At 38.6% G+C, this 21,982-nt stretch overlaps 1 protein-coding gene across 2 annotated transcripts in view; it reads left to right on the plus strand.

Moving 5' to 3' along the window:
* Positions 1 to 21,982, plus strand: part of ERCC6 (ERCC excision repair 6, chromatin remodeling factor) — a 71,470-nt gene that overhangs the window by 16,786 nt on the left and 32,702 nt on the right. The window contains exons 6-7 of one of the 2 annotated variants that reach the window (XM_041742791.1): positions 12,584 to 12,709; positions 18,088 to 18,246. In XM_041742791.1, the coding sequence (XP_041598725.1) occupies positions 12,584 to 12,709; positions 18,088 to 18,246 (285 nt within the window). The remainder of the gene's footprint in view (positions 1 to 12,583; positions 12,710 to 18,087; positions 18,247 to 21,982) is intronic. The other variant, XM_041742792.1, reaches the window with a different exon arrangement.

Below are 21,982 nucleotides of genomic sequence, written 5' to 3' on the forward strand. Positions count from 1 at the left end.
TGCCCCGGTATTTTCTGCCTTTCCCACATTTGTATCTTGCTTCTGTCTCTGTACTAAGTTGCATTTGGAGGCTGTCTCCTTAGTGGTATACCCTGATTTTTATACCTCTGATAATGTACCAGGGTGGATGAACCAGTTCTTAGAAGTACATATTCTGTCCGTTCTTACTCATTCCTTGGTATGCAGATCCTAGAAAGCATCCATTATTTTTTAGTTTTCATTTTATAGCAGCAGAGTTTCTATCAGTGTATTGCTCTTAGTTGTGAGATTTAGGTTTTCTTAAAATACATTGTTGCTCTAGAAAGCTAGGGCCTTAGAAGCTCCAGGAGCCAAAGAAAGACTTAATAGGAGTGACACTTGTTCAGCGTTTGAGTGGTAGGCGTCCCTGGTGAACGCTTACGTGTCACTTATCCAGTCTGTACAGCCGGAACACATCAGGGTGGCCTAGAAGACCAGACATCTCATATGTGCACCTTTCCCCTCCAGGTGATCAAAGATCAGCAGTAAGGACTGCTTTGAAACCTCAGTGTTTCGGATTCATTTCCAGATGAGATATGAGGTACCTCCCATTGCTTTGCCTTTGTTCTCACTGCTTGAATACATTTGTGCACTCTAGGACTGATACTAGGGTTTTTGGCAAGGAATTTGCCGTCTTCCAGGAGATGTGGGCACAAATAGGCCCTAAGCAGAGTGAGGGAATAATGAATTCTGACAGATATTTGGGGAAGACTTCATGGAGGAGATTCATCTCAGCACAGGGCCTTGTCTGTTGGGTAGTTTAGATATGTCGAAATAGATCTTAGGGTGCAGGCTATTGAAAAGGAAAATACTTGCTTTGCTTTGGAAGCACCTCATTTCTCATTTAGATTTCCTTGTATAGTGGTGTGGTAGCTGTGTCTGCAGAGATGCCTGGTTTCTAGGTCGTCCATTATAGGACAGGCAGGTTGCAAGCCCTTGTCTTGCCAGACAGCTCCCATCTTGGGCAGTGGTAGTCTGTTTTGGGGGAGACTGAGGCCCTGTTTGGACTCTCCGGGAAAGGGTGCTGCAGTCTGTTAGCGATGTCTACCATGAGCACAGGGGCCTCAGGGGATAGCAGCAGTATTCATGACAGCTGTTTGACAACCTTCAGATAGAGCAGAAACAAACTGTCGCCAACTCTGGCCTCCTTCTTCAGCAGCAGTCAGCACTGCTTGGGTCAGACTTGGGCTGTAGAGGTCAGATTGCACTCTGAGTGAGAGGATGCACTTCGAAACAAGTGTTGTCTCCTGCTGGCACAGCTAGGATTGATGTTTATCATTTGACTTAAACCCATGCCCTAAATCTTTTCGGTTTCTATTTGCCAGACATTATTGTTTAAGTTGCTACACAATGGGCTGTATTTCCATGGCAGTGAGCAGAGACTAAAGCAGAGGTTCCCAGCCTATAGGAGAACCACTTGGGAGCCTTGCCATTGGAGGTGCTGATTTGGGAGGTCTAGCATGAGGTTACCAGGCAGCAGTTTTTAAAAAGCTTTTCTAGGTATTCTGATGCACTGTCAAGTTTGGGAACTATTTGATGTGTATAAATAGATTTTATATATTCTTTTCCTTTTTGAGGTTGTGGCTTTTGGCAGACTCAGTTTGTGTATGTTTCTCTAAAATCCTCTGTACATTCCCTGCACAGGTGTGTTTATGTAGGGGAGGGCTTGAAGAGGAACTTTGAGGTTAGTTCATTCAGCTATATGCTGTACATAATAGATCATTTGCTTCTCACCAGAGCAGCATATGCTTCAGAAGTACCTGGAAAGCATCTTTAGGACTCAGCCTAGAGTGTCTGAGGCAGCAAGTCAGGAGTGGGAGGAGCTGGATACTGCATGTGTGCTGTGACTGAGCTCCCGCTGATTCTGAGGCAAGTTTGGTGGCATTTTTCATTGTTATAGGCCCTTACTGTGTTTCCGTTTAGGAAGCCCTTGAGGTGGTTGGAAAAAACTGTGGGTAAGGATGCTGGGATTTGAAAATGTAATGCTTTTTCCCTCTGCTCTAGCCCAGAGTCAGCTTGGCATTGCTACTGCAATAAATCTACACACCCCCTCCAAATCCACTCCCACAGCAGTGAGTGAAACACAGTAGAGTTCAGAAACAGACTCTTGAGTAGGTGGTACCTGAGTTTTCTCAGATTATCAGGTACTCAGGGCAAGGTTGCTGAGATCACAGCCTGAAACCGACTTGAGTTGCTGCCTGGGAATGGTTTGAAGGCTTTCCACACTCCCCACTTTGCACTTTTGGTGATTCTTTGTGGTTTCTTTTAGTGAAATTAGAAAAACATTAAGATAAAAAAAACTACCTACACCTTTATTTTTCATATTATTTGTTATTCCAGGTTTTGATCCTTACATATCTTTCATTTATTACAACTATGGTAAGCTGTTGAGACACTTAATCATATCTTATTCAAGTTGATCAACTTGCCTATGATTTCACTGTTAAGAGGTAGAGCTGGGATTTGAAGCCAGGACAGGGTTGTTGTGTAAATGTCATTTTCCTTCCGTTTGTGGAATGTGCAATATCTAGATGTGACCACAAGGTGGTGCCAAGAATCAGCACATAAGCTGCTTCCACCTCACTGTGATGGGAACCAAACCCTAAACCTAAGCCAACTGAATGGGGACTTGGAGAGATTGTAGGGAGTCTAGAAGACTTGACAGGTATGGTATGGATGGGGATAGAATTTGCCTCATGTCTTGTATAATCTGCATCTATAGTCATGATGTCTGTTGCTGTAACTGGTTTCTAATCCATTTAATAAAATACCTTTAAACCTTAAACATTTTTCATTTCTGTCCTTTTTTTTAATTTTATATGACTAATTTTGAGTTTAAAAAGGCTCTCATGACTCCACTCATTATGTAAATCTTACACAGTCTCTTCACACTGCAAGGCTTAATCATTTGGTAAATGGTATCTCTCTTGTCCTTCCCATTGAGCACTGGTGCTGCTGTGGCTAGGGGTGAGTTGGATCCTGGTTTGGAGGGTTTGGCTGTATACATGAAGAGAAAAAAAAGAGACTGAAAAGAGAAAGGCTGTCAGCATTTTCAGATGCTTAGAGGGGTCAAGCCAAGTAGGATAAATGATGAAAAAAGTCTCTTGGACTTGGAAATTTGGAGGCTTTGATGGCCTGAGTGAGGTTGGCATGTGGGGGGTGGAGGGAGGTGCTATGAGAACAGCTATAACTGGTGTCACTGAATGCATACTACTTGGCAGTGCTTCATGTAAGATGGGCTCGTTGGTTTAATCTTCACAACCCCTGAGGAGACAGGAACCTGAGCCTAGAAAGCTGACATAATGTGCCCAAGATAGCATAAATGGAAGAGGCTGGAAGGTGGATTGGGCTCGCAGAAGTGATCCGTCAGCTTGGTGAGTGGGATAGCCTAAGAAGGCTGTTGCCTCAGCAGCACATTTCTGCCGCCACTTGATAGGGACCACCTCCACACTTTTTGTGGGTCTCATTCCTTGCCTGAAATGCCGCTGAAGGCGTTGCCTCCTAGAACCACTCCTCGTTGTTCCATCTCCATTTTATTGTGCTCACAGAGCCTCTTTCTCTTGCCGAGAGCCGGCTCCCTTTGTACTGGGGTTGTCTCATTTATTCTGCATTTGGATTTTGTTTGCACTGGATGACGATTTAGCACATCTGGGAAGGTTCCACATAGGAAAGGCCAAGTTACATTGTAGAGCTTGTCACTTTATTTTTATTTTTTAAAGATTTTATTTATTTGTTAATGAGAGACACAGAGAGAGAGAGAGAGAGAGAGAGAGGCAGAGACACATGCAGAGGAAGAAGCAGGCTCCATGCATGGAGCCTGATGTGGGACTCAATCCTGGGACTCCAGGATCACTCCCTGAGCCGAAGGCAGACGCTTAACTGCTGAGCCACCCAGGCGTCCCAAGCTTGTCACTTTAAAAAAAAATAATTTGCTCCCCAAAATCTGAATTTATTAGAAATTTAATCTAGATTTGATCAAGAAACCTAATGATTTGAAGATTGTTCTTACCATCAGTTTCTGGGAGTTAATTTCTCAAGAAATAAACATATATTCTTATCTGCCCCCCCCCCCCCCCCCCCCCCCGCCGCCCTAGGAGTCTATATTTTTAAGAGAGAAGAAAAAGTTGCTCCCTTAAAGAGTTTTCTTAGAATCTTGGCTTCTTTTAAATGACGAAGCTAAGACACAAATGAAGACTAATTCTGCTTCGTGCTCTGCACGCACCTCTTATTCCAGCTCCAGTGCATAATTGTCTGCATCAGTCTTCATTTACTCTGTGAGATCTGGACTGCTAACTGAGGGTATTTCATCTGCTAAGATGTGCCAATTAAGTCCACCCAGATAGACCATAAAAAGGCAGATAAGAAAAGTAAAACACTGAGTATCTCAATTTAGCAAATTAGACTAATCTGTAAGGGATTCTTAGCTGTCTGAAATAGAAAACCTATCACACTACAGAAATGCAAACTATATTAAATACCCAGCTTGGTGCCTTGAATATATTTTTAAAAATCAAATTGTACTCATTGTGCTTCTGTTGTAGAATTTCTTTCATGGATATTGCAATAAACGGAGAATGATCCTGAGATTGAATTTTCACACCGTATGAGAATGATTTAACTGTATGGTGTGTGACTTTTTCCTCACAGTGCAGATCTGAACTCTGGACTTGGTGGCCCTTGCAGTGTAAAAATGAAAGCAGGGCAGTTTGGTCACTTTTGAATTCCAGGCAGTTTTGGAGTGTATGTGTTCATTTTATTACTATATGATCTGAAGCTACTCGTATTTGACAATTCCTATTGATTAGGTAGATTTTTGCCATATTTGTGGGATGGTATAGGCAGTTGAGTACATTGGTTTGTCTGTTTATAAAATGTATCTAGTGTGTTAGTTCAGCCCTATTTGTAGTAAAAAGAATTGCTTAGCTGATTTTACTGGAAAAAGTTTGCAGGTGTACAGTGAAGAAGTAGTTTTGACTCTGCAGAGTTGAGATAGGTAGGGACATTTTTTGAGACAAATTTAGAATTTGGTTTGCTCTTGTACAATTGTTTTCATTGTACAGTGATTAAAGAGGTGATTACTTACTCTTTGGCTTGCACTATAAGAAAAGAGGTGGCTTTAGGGAGTTTTAAAAATATTTTTGAGAGGCAAGATTATGTAACAGGAATACAGATTCTGGGGGCTGATTATCTGGGTTTGAATTTTCATGTTGGTGATCTTGGCCAGGCTACTTCACCTCTCCCTGCCTACTTCTAACTGAAAAAAGATTAAAAATAGTATCTGCCTCATAGGGTCTGTAAGGATTGAATTAATGAATGAATCAATACAGGTAAATTGCTTAAAACAGTGTCCAGCACACAGTGAACATCAGTACCTATTCTTATTGTTATTATTTGTTTTCTGACTCTAAATCTAAAAAAACATATACATGGTATGGATGTTTGTATGTTCAATTTCAAAACACAGCTAGTCCAGAGCTAGCAAATGTTACCTAGGAGGTGATATGTGACATATGCGTTAGAAATCACAGCCATGGAATTGAACGTCAAAGTCTCATCTAGTAGCTATGAGATTTTTCTACATTTCTTCATCTGTAAAATAGGGATTATAGCAGTACTTTTTTCAGGGGTGGCATGAGGATTACAAAAGATAATATTCCTAAGCTATTAGGCATATGTCAGGCAGTCAATAAATATTACTTATTCTTATTTGCATGCCCACTACCTAGTGGCATTACTGAAAACATTTACTGAAAGATTTCATTGAGCCGGTAGGAGGGTCTGTGAGAATCATGAATAAGAGCCTATGAATATTGATATATATGAAAAGATGTCCTCTTTCCAAAGTAAAAGGCAGTTTAACAATTGTTATGATAGCCAAATAAATATTAGCTATTATATACTTAGTTTTGTTGGTGTCAGGTTTTCTTACCTATTATACTTTTTTTTTCATACGATAAGATCCACTTAGTGATAAAATATCTGTACAAATATGAGCACATTATCAGTAGTTGTTTGGGGAGAAATAAAGATTTCTCCTTTACACTAGGGGGCACTAGACTTCTACCCAGGGGGCATTCTTCAAACTTCACAGCATGGTCATCAGTTCTAAGTGTGGGTAGGTCAGGATTACACTTTGATTCCTCATGGTTTTCTCTGTTCTAAGGTCAGTGTTCAGATCATTCTGTTGTGTCTTGTAAGGCTTGATTTCCACACACCTTGCTGACCTAGATGTGTAGAACGTTATCCCCAAGTGGACTGTGATAATCTTGGCTGATGGCATGGGTAGACTAGCACAATGGCCTTCTAGACTTGGGGGGTATGTCTAACTCCTACCTGCCCAAGATTGCAGTAGATGTTTTCACGGTTGTTATTTTTTTTATTTGTATTTAACCTACGATTAACTAAAATGTCCAATTTTACTTTTTTGTATAATCTCCAGCCAATAATTAATTGTGAGATAGTGTCTGACATGTATGCAGTGTAAACAAAAAATAGTTTCCAAAGAGTGTAGGACCTATATTATCATGTAGTGCTGTGCGAACCTCTTACTTGGTTCCTTTTGTGGCCGGGGAGACAAATACAGTGATGTTGAATGATGTTTCTAAAGTTCAGATCTCCCCTTGCCAGTTATAGACCTGAAATGTAGCGCTCTGCCCACATCTGGTTTTCACTTCTCAGTGTTATCTGAAATCAGTGTCTTTTACCGGGTTCTCCTCTAGTGGCTGCCACCAAAGTCTGAGGAACTGTAGGAGTTAGAAACTCTTTCTAGTGAATAATGTGCTTCATTTTATTTGGTTGCAGCTGTGACTATTGCATGTGTGGATTAAAGAAAAAGATGAAGGTGGGACCATCAAAAGCTTTATTTCCTTTCTAGTAATGTGAGTGTTGTTTAGGGCTAGTTTAAGCTTTTTACCCCCCTCCCCCTGTCAGAAGATGAATTCTTTCATTAAAAAAAGTTGAATTTTTTGCCCACCCTTTCCACATGGATCCAAACTCAGGGCTCCCGATTCTTCCCAAAGGCTGGTGTGCAGAAACCCAGTTTTGTTGCAAAGTGAATCCACTGGAAAACCCGAAAAACAGAACTCAAGACTTGAAAATAACTTATAAAATTTTTACTGGTCGATTTAAAGAATTTCTCTGATTCCGTCCTTGCCATGCCTCATTTCTTTGTGGATCTTAACCATGTTTATCCAGTTGATGCATCTGGGGGTAGTACCTTAACATCATACATTAGAGAGAGGAGGAATGCAGCAGGAGGTAGGCTGTAAATGAGATAAACGGGACAATTCTTGAACCCATTTTTGAATGACCCACTTTGACCATTCCCATGCCACGCATCTGTCCCTGATGTCTTCCTTATCCCTAGCCCGATTCTGAACCGCATTCATTGATTCATTCACTCATGCAGCATGTACTGAGTATCTATATTAAGGTAGGCCATTTTACTGGTCTCTAGGGATGTGAAAACGACTATAAAAACAGTCTCTTGCCTCAGGTGGCTCCCAGTCTAATGGGGGAGATAGGGTTTTCAAATGGTACTGACACTTGGTGAGCGTTCTAGTAGAAACACCAGCCGTGGATTGGGAAGGTACCAGGGGGTAGGACACCTAACTCTGGCTGATCAGAGGAGGCTTCCTCCTTTGGAGGCACTGCTTGAGCAGAGCTCTGAAGGGTCCATGGGGGATGTAGATGTTTATGTTTGTGGGAGGGAAGTTGGGGACAGTATAAGAATGCAGATGGCACAGGAAGGATGGCACTACAAGGTAGTGGCATGACAGCTAGCTATGTTTTCCCACTTACATATTTTGAACATCTTTGGCGTTCTGGAAATTCTTCTTTGAAAATAAGTTAACTTTAAATTGGCTGCAGCTAGCTCTCAGGTGTATTCTTAGGGTTCGATTGATGAGGTGCCCTGGCAACTGGAGGAAGTGTTGTTCCTGGTATAGTTGAACTGATTATGCTGTGCATTGTTGCCAGCAGCCTGGCCCTGGGTCCCCGTTGCTTCTGACAGATCGTTGCTGTGGTCTCAGCCCCAGGCCTCACATCCCAGGCCAGGTTCTTGTTCTTGCATGAATGTAGCAAAGCCAGGGAGCATTTTCTCTGCCTGCATCTGATTGGAATTTAACTTTATGTTTATTGCTGGGTTCTTCTCTTAAGTGGCTGCCAGTGAAGCTGCTAGCGGGCTGACGATGGCAGTCTTGTGAAGAGTTAGAAAAACTGCCAGGGAACACCAGGCCCACTTACTTTTATGTGGTTGCAGCTGTGACTATGATATGTGCAGAGGTTTTTAAATGAGAGTATAGAAAACATGAAAAAGTTATTTCTTTTCCAAAAATGGACTGTTTCCTGCCCCCTTCCACTTTTAAAATCCATTATCTATGTTATTTATTGAAATAACAGATTTGAGATACTTTGGGTCCATATCTGATTTTTAAGATTTTAAATCATTGGGGCCCAGATCTTAATCTTGACCCACCCCCAACCAATTTTAAGTCATTCTGTATCTATTTTTTTGTTACTCTTATACAGAAAGCAGCCATATTTTATGACAGCTCCCTGCATACACATCTATCACAGAATTTTAAAATCAAGGTATTCCAGTAGATACCTTCTGATGGGTAGTTGTGTTTACTCATGGTGATCATGTTAGTCATCATAATTTTCTGAGCATCCGTTTGATTCACAAACATGGTTTTTGTTCAAATGTACATATTTAGGTAGTTCTGTTAAACCCTTGCAGCGTGTTGCATTATCACAAGCGGATTGTATTGTACTATATATTGCCTCCACTTCTTCTCTGTACACGAATGTAGTAATATACTGGCCTCTGGGGATTGCATGCAGGTTTGTGTGAGGATTTCAGTAAGCAGACATGATTACGTATAACAGTGTATTTATTTGTTAAGTACTTATATTCTAGGCTTATGCTAAGTGCTTTACATGTGGCACCTTATTTAATCTTCCCTAAATCTAGGGAAGTGGGTAGACACCATTGTTCTCCTCACTTCACACTTGAGGAAAGGTAGGTGCTGCAGAGGTTAAGTGACTTGCTGAGGGTTAAAGAACTGATAACTTGCAGTCAGAATTTGATTCTAGACCATCTGGGTGCACTTTTGTATTTTGGTTTGTGCTTATTCCATGCGTCAAACCCAGTTTATTCATAGCACGGAGATCCCTTTACACCTGCTGGCCAGACAGATTGCTCAGCCTGCCAGGCTGCAGGACAAGCAGGTTAAGCACACAAAAGAGAGCAACTTAAAGACCCTTGATGGCATCTAGGATGGGAAAGGCATCTGTTTCTCTCAATTCAGGTGAATCTGGCACTCCTCTGCCTCTCTAGTCTGCCACGGCGTTCTTGTCCATTGGCACTTGGTCCTGCACTGCTTCATTGGGCATTGGTTAGATGGTCCGAGGTCTATTTTGGCTACAGGCCACATGAGGAATTACTGCTTTATATAACAGAAGGATCTTTTAGCCTGAGCCACATACGCATGTGGTTTTATAACCTTGGTATTTACTGACTTTAATATGTGTATATGATTCTACTGGGGCAATTTGTCTTAACAATGGTACAAATGTTTGTAGGCAATAATGATTTTTCCCTACCACCTTTAGTCATCCTTTAGCCAAACTGAATAAATATTCAGCTCTTTTCATCTTTATGAAGCGGAAGTCCCTGGAATGCAATCATTTCTGTAGTGGCTTTTGTGGTTTCCTAGGTGCTGTGTTCTGTGGTGACATAACGCCTATACATTTTAGGAGGGAGGAGAAAGAGGAGGATGAAACCCTGTTGACGCAGAGTGATGCAGTGGGAAATTGAAGAGCCACAAAGACTTACTGGCTGAGTCTGAGGAAATAGCTATCATCTGTCAATGGAGTTTAATATGTGATACTCTTTATGTAAAATATTTAGTGACCTTATGCCAGACTTTTAAAACCAGTATCTTGTGGTGTTTTCCTTTTTCTTCCTGTAAAATTATCTTTGTATAATTGCAGAATGGAGTATTTTTAAGGGGATATGGTAGTTTTTGTGATTCTTCTGAGTTTTGTATTATTCATAAGTTTACTAAATACAGGTATCTTTTGTTTTGTAGTTCTGGTTTTGGTTTTGAGTTCTGATTGTAAGGAATTTGGATACTGAGGAATATCTCATTATGTGAAATTGCTTGCTTACTCAATTTCAGATAGTAGGTAACAAGAATCCAGATATATACACCAGGAAAATATATGTTCATCATTTTGGTTTCTAAGTTCCAGTAGTGGATATACTTATATACCAGGGTTTTTTTCAGCCTTGGCACTATTGACATTTGAGACTGGGTAACATTTTGTTGTGGAGGACTGGCTTGTACGTTGTCAGATGTTTAGTAGCACCCCTGGTCTCCACCTGCTAGATGCTAGTAGTAGTATATCTCCCTCCCCACAGCAGTTGTAATGACCAAATATGTCTCTAGACATTGTCAAATTACTCTGTAGGGGCAGGGAGGATGGCCAGATTGCTCTTGGTTGAGAACCACTGCTGTATACCATTGCACTTAACTAAATTTGTAGATAATATGAAACTCAAAAGAATAGCAGACAGAGCCACTGAGAGGTACTTAATTTCATCAATTGCATGAAGATAATTTTTAAGAAAGAAAAATAAGAGAGGAAGAGATGCCTTTAGAAGTTAAGCACAAAAATGTCATCAAATATTTTATATAAAAAGAGTATCTCATGGTTATATGACAGCTATTTTCTTAGGCTTGGCTATATACTGCCTCTTATATTTGCTATTTGGAAATTACCAACAGGGCTTATTTATAGGCACTCTTAGTACCCTAAGAAGCCACTTCAGATCACCAGCTACTTCTTCCTTACTGATCACAGTTAAATTTCAGATAGCCCTTCCTTTTGTTTCTTGAAGAGTTGACATACTCAACAAAGGCAAGACTTTATCAGAGAATGTGCTTTAAGGGCCTCCAGCAGCTACCTGGATGGGGTTGCCTTTTGGTCTTAATATTTGGCGGTGGTTGATACTGGAAAATACCATTGGTCTAACTGGTCAGTGTGTGTGATATTATACTTCCATGTGCTCATTCACCTTCCCCCATACATTCTCTTTGTATTCTTACATAATCGATGATTGATAAATGTCTTCTTATACAAGCTGCTGTTCTCATTCCCTTCCTGGGAGCTTTTTACTTTGAAGGTGTTTATCTGAATTGCTTTATTCCATTCCCAGCATTTTGTGAAATTCCCATTGTGAGCTGTGTGCATACTGAGAAAGGTCATCCTTTTATTTTGGAAGTGAATAGAATGTGAGATTGTTGAGTTTTGTGTGTGTGTGTGTGTGTATACATACACACAAACTCATGACACCAGTGTCCATTATAGTTATTTAAATACAGAATTAGTCTGGTTAAATGACTGCACCTTCCCAACAACCTTAGTGTGTTGTTAAAACTTTCAGATCTTCAGACATTTCTTCTGGTATACATACATGGCATCACCCCTCTGAGATATAAACACTCATTTTATACTTGAAAAGCATCATATTACTAAGTTTATAGGTTAGGTTTTATTTAGTGAACACAGTTTTTCCTAAGTTGTTTACTTTAGCAGTCTTTTGGTATTATTGATGCCCCCCACTTAAGTAAACAATATGTTAATCTGATACATAGGAATTTTGACCCCAAATTGGCTTTGTGTTCAGGATACTATGCTCGCTTATGCTATGACCATCATATCTTTTGCACAGAAATAATAATTATAAATCTGTTTTTGTTATACTGCCATTTTGGAGATACTTATATTGAAGTTTTCACTGAGTCTTTTCTAGAATTAAGTTCATATATCTTAGGAAGTAGCAGAGAAATTTCCCCACAGGATATGCCAGAAGAGGCACAAGTAGTTTTGGTAATGAAATGAGACCTTACAGAAATATTTCTAAAGTAGCTGTAATAATTCAAATAAGAATTGAATTGAGAGAAACGACAAATACCCACCATTTGCTTCGACATGGATGGAACTGGAGGGTATTATGCTGAGTGAAGTAAGTCAGTCGGAGAAGGACAAACATTATATGGTCTCATTCATTTGGGGAATATAAAAAATAGTGAAAGGGAATAAAGGGGAAAGGAGAAAAAATGAGTGGAAAATATCAGAAAGGGAGACAGAAAATGAGAGATTCCTAACTCTGGGAAACGAACTAGGGGTGGTAGAAGGGGAGGTGGGAGGAGGGTGGGGGTGACTGGGTGATGGGCACTGAGGGGGGCACTTGATGGGATGAGCACTGGGTGTTATTCTATATGTTGGCAAATTGAACACCAATAAAAAGTAAATTTATAAATAAATAAATAAATAAATAAATAAATAAATAAATAATAAATAAATAAATAGAATTGAGAAGGAAGGAAAAGAGAATTATTTTTCTTTGAATATCAATGTTTTGGGTAATGATGGTGTAGCAGAAAGCTAAAAGACCATTCTGATTTCCCTCTTTTTCCTGTACATTATTTAGAAATATATTTTAACCTGTCTTTTAACCAAAATAATGGAAACATGGTTTTTATTTTCATGGTAGGAAATGGAATAAGCTGAGGCTGCAGGACAAAGAGAAGTGTCTGAAGCTCGAAGATGATTCTGAGGAGAGCGATGCTGAGTTTGACGATTTTAAAATGCCGGGTTTTCTGTTCAGAAAGCTTTTTAAGTATGTGCCATGTGTTCTTTCCTTTATATCTGTCATCAAGCCATTGTGTACAAATTAATATTTTAGATATGACACAGTAGTAACCTGTGGTCCCTTAAGGTCCTTGCAGCAGTTTATTTCAAATACAGATACCATCAAATGAAATTTTAGCCACGTGCTGCTCATTAGAAGTAGATGATAATAAATTGACTGAAGTGCGCATGGGGCATGTTTGTAAGCTGGTGGATCTGTGTGGACTTGTCTCAGCAGGCAAAAAGCAACACATTTAAAAGCCATCTACACTGAATTAATTTTTTTGTTCTTAGTAATTTTAAGGGACCAAACCTCTAATTTCTTAAGTCAGATGAAGTAAGTAAGTAAGAAGAGTTGTATATTAAAATCAATATTGGGTTTTTTTTGTTTGTTTATGTTTTTTTACTTCTGTGTAGAAATAAAAACTATTGAGAATAGTTTGAGTTTTTTATATTGTACCTAAGGGTATAATACTTTTGAGCTGACTAAATGTGCATCTAAATATTTTATGTAGATGTTGTTCTAATGTCAAAAGAGAAGATCTAGGCAAACACCTTCAGCATTAAATTGCTACTTGGAACTGTGTTTCTTTTTTTTTTTTTTAAATATTTTTTTTTCTTTATTTATTTATGATAGTCACACAGAGAGAGAGAGAGAGAGGCAGAGACACAGGCAGAGGGAGAAACAGGCTCCATGCACCGGGAGCCCGACGTGGGATTCAATCCCGGGTCTCCAGGATCATGCCCTGGGCCAAAGGCAGGCGCCAAACCACTGCGCCACCCAGGGATCCCGGAACTGTGTTTCTTATATGGAGTAGCCTAGTGTTCCAGATAACCAGAAGCTGTGTATTAGATGCCTGTAGGCTCCATGGCCCAGGCCAGTCTCCCATGGTGAACATACATGCTGAGCCACATTTGGGATTTACTTAACAAGATACTTTAGGAAGGCTTCTTGATACGTATAGGAAGTTAAACCATTCAGTAGCTATTTTCTGTTTAGTAGCATCACTTGGTAGTTGGTGCAGGATGTGAACTTTCTTTGAGACAATTATGTTTAATCTCCTTCATAGAGTTGGGTGTCTGCCATGCCTTAAACTCGTGCAAGATGTCTATTTTAAAATAACATGCTTTGGGCAGCCCTGGTGGCGCAGCGGTTTAGTGCTGCCTGCAGCCTGGGGTGTGATTCTGGAGACCCAGGATCAAGTCCCACGTCGGGCTCCCTGCATGGAGCCTGCTTCTCCCTCTGCCTGTGTCTCGGCCTCTCTCTCTCTCTCTCTCTGAATAAAAACAAAACAAACAAAAAAACCATGCTTTTTATATTTCCTCTCAAAGGGCATATATTATAGTTCTAATTTTTATCTCAGTGAGGGGAGGGTGAGCAAAAGGAATTGGGAGTAGTTATTTTATCCCACTGAATATATAGGAAAGCTGAAATCCTAAAGATGTGAAGTGTCTTGGTTGGATTGCCATAACTGGACAGAGCCGACCTATGTAGAAATTCAAATCTGAGTCACTAGTAATTTTTGTAGACAAATCATTTTGTAGTCCAGAGGGGTGGCTACTTTGTTTATTGCCTCTCCCAGATGAGAATTAACTATGGAAGGGTATGCAAACAACATTTATTGACAACTCTTTTTATCTTCTTTAAAGTGATTTCTTATTAAGGAACAGGCCAAATGGTATCAGTGTTGTTCTAGCAAAAGAAATACCCAAATTATAAATTAAATCGACTTAACAAAGAAGAATACTTCTGCATATATAATGAGTTGGCAATTATCCTCAAGAGTTAAATTGAATGTGCATTGCTGTGTGTGAGATTTTTGCTTAAAAAATTTCACGGTTACTAGAACCAAACTTTGCTTACTAAGAGTATATAGTATTCGGTGTATTGACTATTAACCTTATAGTAGTAAATGTAAATACATGTTTATTTATTTTAATGAGTCTTAATTGCACATTTTTGGAAAGTATTTTGTTTTCATTTCTCAAAAACAGGTTTTTTAATATTTCCTAAGTATTACTAACTTCTGTTCCTTTTCTGTATGAAAAAAATTAATGGGGTGATAAGTCTCCATTTTTCTTTTATGATTAAGTTTTAGCCAGGCCAGTTTAATTTTAAGCCATAGATATATTTTTGCTCTATTTACTGCACTCTGTGGAATTAAATTAACAGGGTATAGTTGTACACAAGGGACTCAGAAGGTACAATTATCCATTTAAGTGCTATTTTCTGCAAGATGATGTTTAACTTTAAAAGTTCTATTTTGAAAGTTTGCCCAGCAGATGCATTTGTCTGGATCATTTAGCAATCAAATGACAAACTTCAATCTTTTGACCTTACTTTTAGCCACACTAACAAGTGTAATTTCTTGGGTTAGCGTGACAATGCCAAGATACACCAATTATCTGTGGTTACTTTGTGATACTTCAGTCTCATGGGGGAAGCAGTGTATAATCAGTTTTTACTATTGTACAATAGTTTGTAAAAAAAAAAAAAAAGTTCTGGAAACAATTCTGTAACCCGCTTTAAAGTATGTAATTATTTACAGCATTTATTAGGAAATTAAAGCAACAAAACCTAAGTCAGTTAGTGGTACTGCTGAAACCAGAACCCAGACCCCCTAACTCCTCCTCATCCAGTGATACATGCCTACCAGCCAGTATGCTAGTGCAGTCTGACGGCCTTTGTAGAAAGAGCCACTCTTTGCCATCTTTGCACAGTGTCCCAGTTGTTGGGGATTTCCATGTAGTAATGTGACTTACAGGGCCACCTAGTAGATATTTTTCTCTTAAAACATTTCTTTAGTGTTAATAATTTTATAAACATGTTATGTTTATGCCCTTGGAGATTACATCTGTAGATGAGAAAACACCCATCATGCTATTATTGCCTCTTCTGGATGACATAGGATGCAGCTGTCTTAATGCTCTCCCAAACTCTCTTTGGGATACTGTGCAGGTTGCCACTTTTTATTCCTTTGATGACTTCTCAAGTGCTGCTCTAGATTTTCCCCACCTTGAGTTGATTAGCTCCAGACAGAGAAAGCTGTTGGACCCATGTTGGGAGGAGGTGGTGTGGTATAGTGGGTGAAACACTGGAATGGTCACTGGGAAATTTTGGTCCCTACTCTGCCTGGAGGAGCTGGTCCTGTAGTTGTTCTCCACCTCGGTAAAAGGAGGTTGATTAACTGGTATCTAAGTGCTTCTGATCATTTAACAGTTTTTTGAACTACCTCTTTATTCACAGCTGAGCTTGGTCCAGTGTAGTGGTTCACAATCAGCTTTTATTCTACATCAGGGCTTCTCCTTTCAGCACAACTGACAATTTGGACAGAATGGTTCTTTTGTTGTAAGGATTACTCATTCTGTGCATTGTAGGATGTTGAACAGCAGCTCTGGACTCTGCCTACTAGATTATAATTGTACTTTGCCAGTTATAACAACCGAAAATGACAATCTAGGGATTGCCAACGGTCCCCTGGGGAGCAAAATAGCTCCCCATGGAGAACTGCTGGTCAAGATTATCTCCAAAGTGGAGTCATTTTAGAAGAAGAGTTTCTGGATTTCGGTTCTGGCTTGCTCATTTTTTTCCTAGCAGTGTGACCTTTGGCAAGTTACTTAACCTCTCTGTGCTTTCATATCCTTACTATATAATGGATTGATTATGCAGGGTGGTTGTGAGGCTATGTCCAAACCACCTGGCCAGCTGTCTTCACAGCAGTTGGCTTCTTAAGGAGTTGGTAGCCATTATTCTTTGATTACATACCATGTTAATAGAGCTTGTCCTTCCTAAATTTAATGATCTTTTATCGATACTAGACTTTACTGTGTTTTAATTTTTAATCCTTTTCTTCAGGGTGCATATTCAGTGTGTATATTAGCAAACTTAATAAGCAGCAACATTCTCAAAGTTTCCCTTATATGATAGTAACAGCAACAGCTAGAGGTAAGCTTTTGGAATCGATTTGCAAACTACTGGGGGAAAAGTTAATTATAATACATAATTAAGATATTAAATAAAACTAGCTCAACAAAGACTAGAATCCACAATGAGACTTTAGGTATATACACCACACATACTGAAGTAAATATTGGGCCAGTAAACCAAAAACAAAACCACCTGTGTGTAAGGTGGGAAGCTCATCAGCCCTGGTATTTTCTTTGGAAAAAACAAAACAAAACTTTAGACTTCATTGTCTTTTAAATAGTTTTTGCCTTAGATTTGTTTTTAAACTTGGCATATAATTTTTATACCATTCTATCATGTTGCCTTTCCTTTACTTTCTGAAATGCTTCTTGCATTGTTCCTTTTTTTAAGCTTCATTTTTAGATTGTAGATTAAATATACCATTGATGGAGAAAGGAAAATACCGTTTTTTGAGAACATATTTTTTTTTCTTTGTCTTGTACTCCTTATTTAAAATTGTAATAGCTCTGATTTTTTCATATTTATGATAATGATAATTTGTATTTATGAATCAAATTCTGCTTTAAAATGTTAAAAAGACTTTTTGTATTATTGAGTCTTTTTTTTTTATTTTTTTATTTATTTTTTAATTTATTTATGATAGTCACAGAGAGAGAGAGAGAGAGAGGCAGAGACACAGGCAGAGGGAGAAGCAGGCTCCATGCACCGGGAGCCCGACGTGGGATTCGATCCCGGGTCTCCAGGATCGTGCCCTGGGCCAAAGGCAGGTGCCAAACCGCTGCGCCACCCAGGGATCCCTTATTGAGTCTTTAAACTATTCTTTTTTGCATCTGCTAATAATATGAGAGAATCATCCATCATGTACTAATTTTGTGAGCAGTCCTTTTATTCAGATTTATTTATGGCTTTAAAATTCAATTAAATATTTCCTATAAAAAGATAATGTAATTATCAAGTGACTTTTCAACAGTATATGCTATGAATTGTTCTGTTCTCGGTCTTGCTTTTTGATGCTGTTCAGATAGAAAAAGTAAAAGTTAATGCCTCTTTTTTATAGAAAAATTATTGGAACTTTATGTAACTAAAAATATTTGAGATATTTTTCTGGAAAGATACTGAATAAAAGATAATTTATGCTTGTTTACTAAGCTATTTCTAATGTTGAAAAAGAAATGAAATAGTCCCTAATTACTTCATCTATCAGTTTAATTAGAAATGTGTTAACGTGTTCTATAAAGAAAAATTTGTGATTTTATGCCTAGATAATAAAAAATGTATGACCTTATAAATATAATACTCATGTAAAACACACATCCGGCGTGTTTCTCTGACTGGTACTAGAACCTAGCCAAATGATTAATTCATGAGTACTTTCTGTTATGATCTGTATTATCCACCATTTGCCATTTTCTCTTTCTTGTTGGTGTTTGTTGTTGTAGGTACCAGCAGACAGGTGTTAGGTGGCTGTGGGAATTGCACTGCCAGCAGGCAGGAGGAATTCTGGGAGACGAAATGGGATTGGGCAAGACCATCCAGATAATTGCCTTCTTGGCAGGTCTGAGCTACAGCAAGATCAGGACTCGTGGTTCAAATTACAGGCAAGTGCTCCTCTGCAGACTGTCAGTCTGTGGAGCTCAATTAATATTTCATCAGATGTATTGCTGTGGAGGAGGGTCTTGTGAATTATTGATGACATTTCAATTACAATATTCCTTTAATTCTTTTAGTGGGGGACATCAAAGGAAAATTTTTACGAGACAATGGAGCTGTAGGGCAGGAGAAATTAAACATGTAACACTTTTAATGAATTCCAGGCATTGATGCTTCATTTTGCAGATGAGCCCCACTAGATATTTTGGGTCAATACAGTGTCTAAGGTTAGCTTCTACAAATGGATTGTTTACAAACTCAATTATGTTAATATCAATAGTTTACACAATATGGAATTTTAAATTGGGCATAATACCTTTAGTTCCATTTATTAAATTTTACATTAAAATATTTGTTCTGGCAGGAGACCAGGTGAGCATTACAGTAAGTACATCTATTCATGGGGAAAGTTGGAGCTTTGGAAAAACCATTCTCCCGAATTTCTTTTATAATCAGTACATGCTATTGCATTTATAGATAGTGGTAGTGGTTTGTTTGTTGGGTTTTTTTACATGAAATTGTCTGTTCACTATGCTTTCTTCTCCCTCTTCCAATCTTCAAGAATTTTATATCAACTGTAAAGCCAAAGCATAAATGACTGCCTAAAATGACAGAAAATTATGCTTAGATTGTGATCTTTATTCTTCTTAGGAATGTAAATGAACTATTAAAGCTGTGGTATTCAGAAAGAATCAACATTTAAACTGTGTTAATGCAGTATGTTGGGATTGAAATAATTTTATCTTGAAATACAGTGAGCATTTATTTCAATACTGAAGCTGTAAATTGGCTTTATGTAAATCAGTATTGGTAAAAATAATACTAGGCAAATTATGTAGGGTATTTAATCTTGAGCCCAGATAATCTGAGAGCTCCTTGGATTCCAGTAGGTTTATCTAATGAATAACAGCAGGAAATTTTCCAGATGGTTTTGTTGTAGCAACCTCAGATACTCACTAAATAGGGTTTCGAGACACCTTAACACGGTGTCAATTGTGCCTTATGTCAGCAACTGTAGAAAGTGACTGTCCTGCACTCTGGTTTATCCTCAGAGAAACGTTTAGTATGGAGCCAAATGCAAACCATAAACTATTGAGTAAAGAACTTTATTTTTTGATCTTCCAATAGTGCTTTGTTTTTATCCTTCCATTAATTTAACAGATCACACTTCTCATGAGGAGCATATGAAGTTTTAAAATATTGTAGGAATATTTTATATGATGTAGGAAAGGGAAAAAACATATGGAGATTTTAAAATACTAAATATTTTTTTATTACACAGATGTTTTTGAAGCTGAAGTTTTCCTTCATATATTAGAATTCTATTACATGTTTTGCTTGGGAACATGAAAACATCCCAGCCCAAGGGAAAAGTCAGAGCTGAAAATGAGCATTTAGTGTTTTCATATCTACTAGTGTCATTAGTTTAATATTTTGAAAAGTGCTCTCTCTGTTCTAAATAAGCTCTTTGATTGGCTTGGCTTTGCATCTCTATATGGCTGTTTTTTGTTTGTTTCTTTTTGGTTAACTGGAATGCCCCTGGCTGCTCCAGATGGTTTTTAGGACTGTCCTTCTTTCCTTAAATGATTTCTCAGATTTTCTTATTTCCTGTCTCTTATCTTTCCTTCCCTATCTATTATCATGAAACTTGTATGGAGTCTAATACTCTGGGTCTACGAAACTCAAGTCATCCCTGCAGTGTAGTTTTGATCTAAAAATTAAAACATGCTCTCCAGAGTGGTAGCAATCCTACTAGGAGTGAAGGCAGGGCTAATAATGAGCAGCAGCTGTAATCAATTAACTATCAAAGCTCATATCCTCTTTTCCATAATGAAATAGTGTGGCATGTTGGACTATAGCCCAGATTGTTTTTATTAAAATAGTATTGGTAGAAATATGGCATCCCAGAATGCAGTTCTGTGTCAGCCAAACAGCCGGGCTCTTTATGAACAGAGGTGTGCTGGGGAGCTTGGTCCCCTCCACTTCCACGTGCCAGAGCAAATTGTGTCATGTTTTTCTCACATTTTTATAACGTGTCCACCTCTGCAACTAGATGAGCTTGGAGTTCTTCTCTGTGTTTATATTCTAAAGAAAAATAGATGGTCAAATGAAGTTCTCTGTGAGTCACTCATTTTGGCTATTTACATTTTCTCTGAACCTCTTCAAGCTGTAGATTGGGGGGCCCTAACTTGAGATGGTCTTTGGGATGCAATTTTATGGTCCATGATGACTGAAACAGTGTAAGTCTCTGGGATACCAAGAAGAAATTTCATGGTACAGAGGTTTTTTCAGTTTGGTTTTTTCATGTTTTCGCATGTGTGTTTGTTTTTAAAAGAGGGAGAAGCTTATTACATGCAATTGTAAAAATTTACACTGGTCGTTGTGCTCCTAGTTCATTCTGTCCCCTGGCCATTCATATTATATTGATAGGTCCTCTGAATTTAATGACGACGAAATAAATTATTGACCTTTCAGATTGCAGTTAATACTTTAAAGTCTTATATATCATTTGGTAAATTCCTGGTTACAAATAAATGACTTGCAAAAGTTAATGAACTTTTAAAGGTAAATATTTTCCTTTTAAATCCTGCTAACTTCTAGCCTGTGGATAGCAGATTTCCATCCTGTAAATTGAAGTATTTGACCATTGGAACTATGGGCTTGTCCTGAACTTGTTAGATAATCAATGATAATCAAAGATGAAAGGAATTTTAGCCAGTTTGGTAATTGATGCTAATCACTCTAGTACATTTAGCCATTTCTTATGCTTATCTCACTGGTTTTGAGGGTTAGAAAAGGGTGGTTCAGTTGATGTGACTGTTAATGGATTTGATTGCCCTTCCTGTGGTTCAGGAGCAATCTAGGTCTGCTCCTGGCTTTCCACTCAGTGTGAAAACCTCCATAGTCTTCTAATAGAGGGTGAATGGCAGAAACGAAAGGCCATCATAATGCCAGATAGATGTTCAGTTAGAATAAAATATTGGCCCTAAATGACAAAACGTGAGTCATCCGTATAGCCGTTTGCAGAAAGCATGTGATAAAAAGGAAAAAAAAATGCTATATAACTGAGTAAAGCGTGTGTATATATTTATGCTTACTTGAAAGTGACTTTGTGAATATTTTAAACAGGTTTTGATTGGTTGTTTCCTAATCCCTGCTAAGTGCATATTGATAGTAACTCTTGGGGACATGGAGGATATAAAGAAGCTGGTGCATTTAATCCTTTTAGAAATGAATATTGTCATGGAAGGGGCCAGAACAGAGTCATGCTCTCCCCAGGGAGCTTGAGGGGATGCCTGCATGGGACCTGCCCTTAGTGAGGAACAGAGCCTGGCTTGGGAATTCTTTGGGAAGTGTCAAAGTCTGTTGCAGCCTCTACTTCTTGAACCCTTAGTGTGGACGCAAAGGGGCAGGGGCAGCAGCTATAGCTGAAGAGTAAGAGGATTTAGAAGTGGGTGGAGGCATTTTCTTACTTTGGAATGTAAGGGTGAGCCTTTCAGTTATGGCTTGTTTCTATATTAGAACTACAGATAGTTTTGAGTTGTGCAGCAGATTATTTTTAATATTTCAAGCACTGTGATTTACTCTAACTTACAAATTTTTTTTTTCAAGCTCAGAAATTATTTACTGAGCTGTATCAAGAAGAGAAATTTACCCATATTCCCTAACTTGGAAATAATCTCT

This window comes from Vulpes lagopus, chromosome 2 (genome assembly GCF_018345385.1).
Source record: "Vulpes lagopus strain Blue_001 chromosome 2, ASM1834538v1, whole genome shotgun sequence".
Taxonomy (NCBI): Eukaryota; Metazoa; Chordata; class Mammalia; order Carnivora; family Canidae; genus Vulpes; species Vulpes lagopus.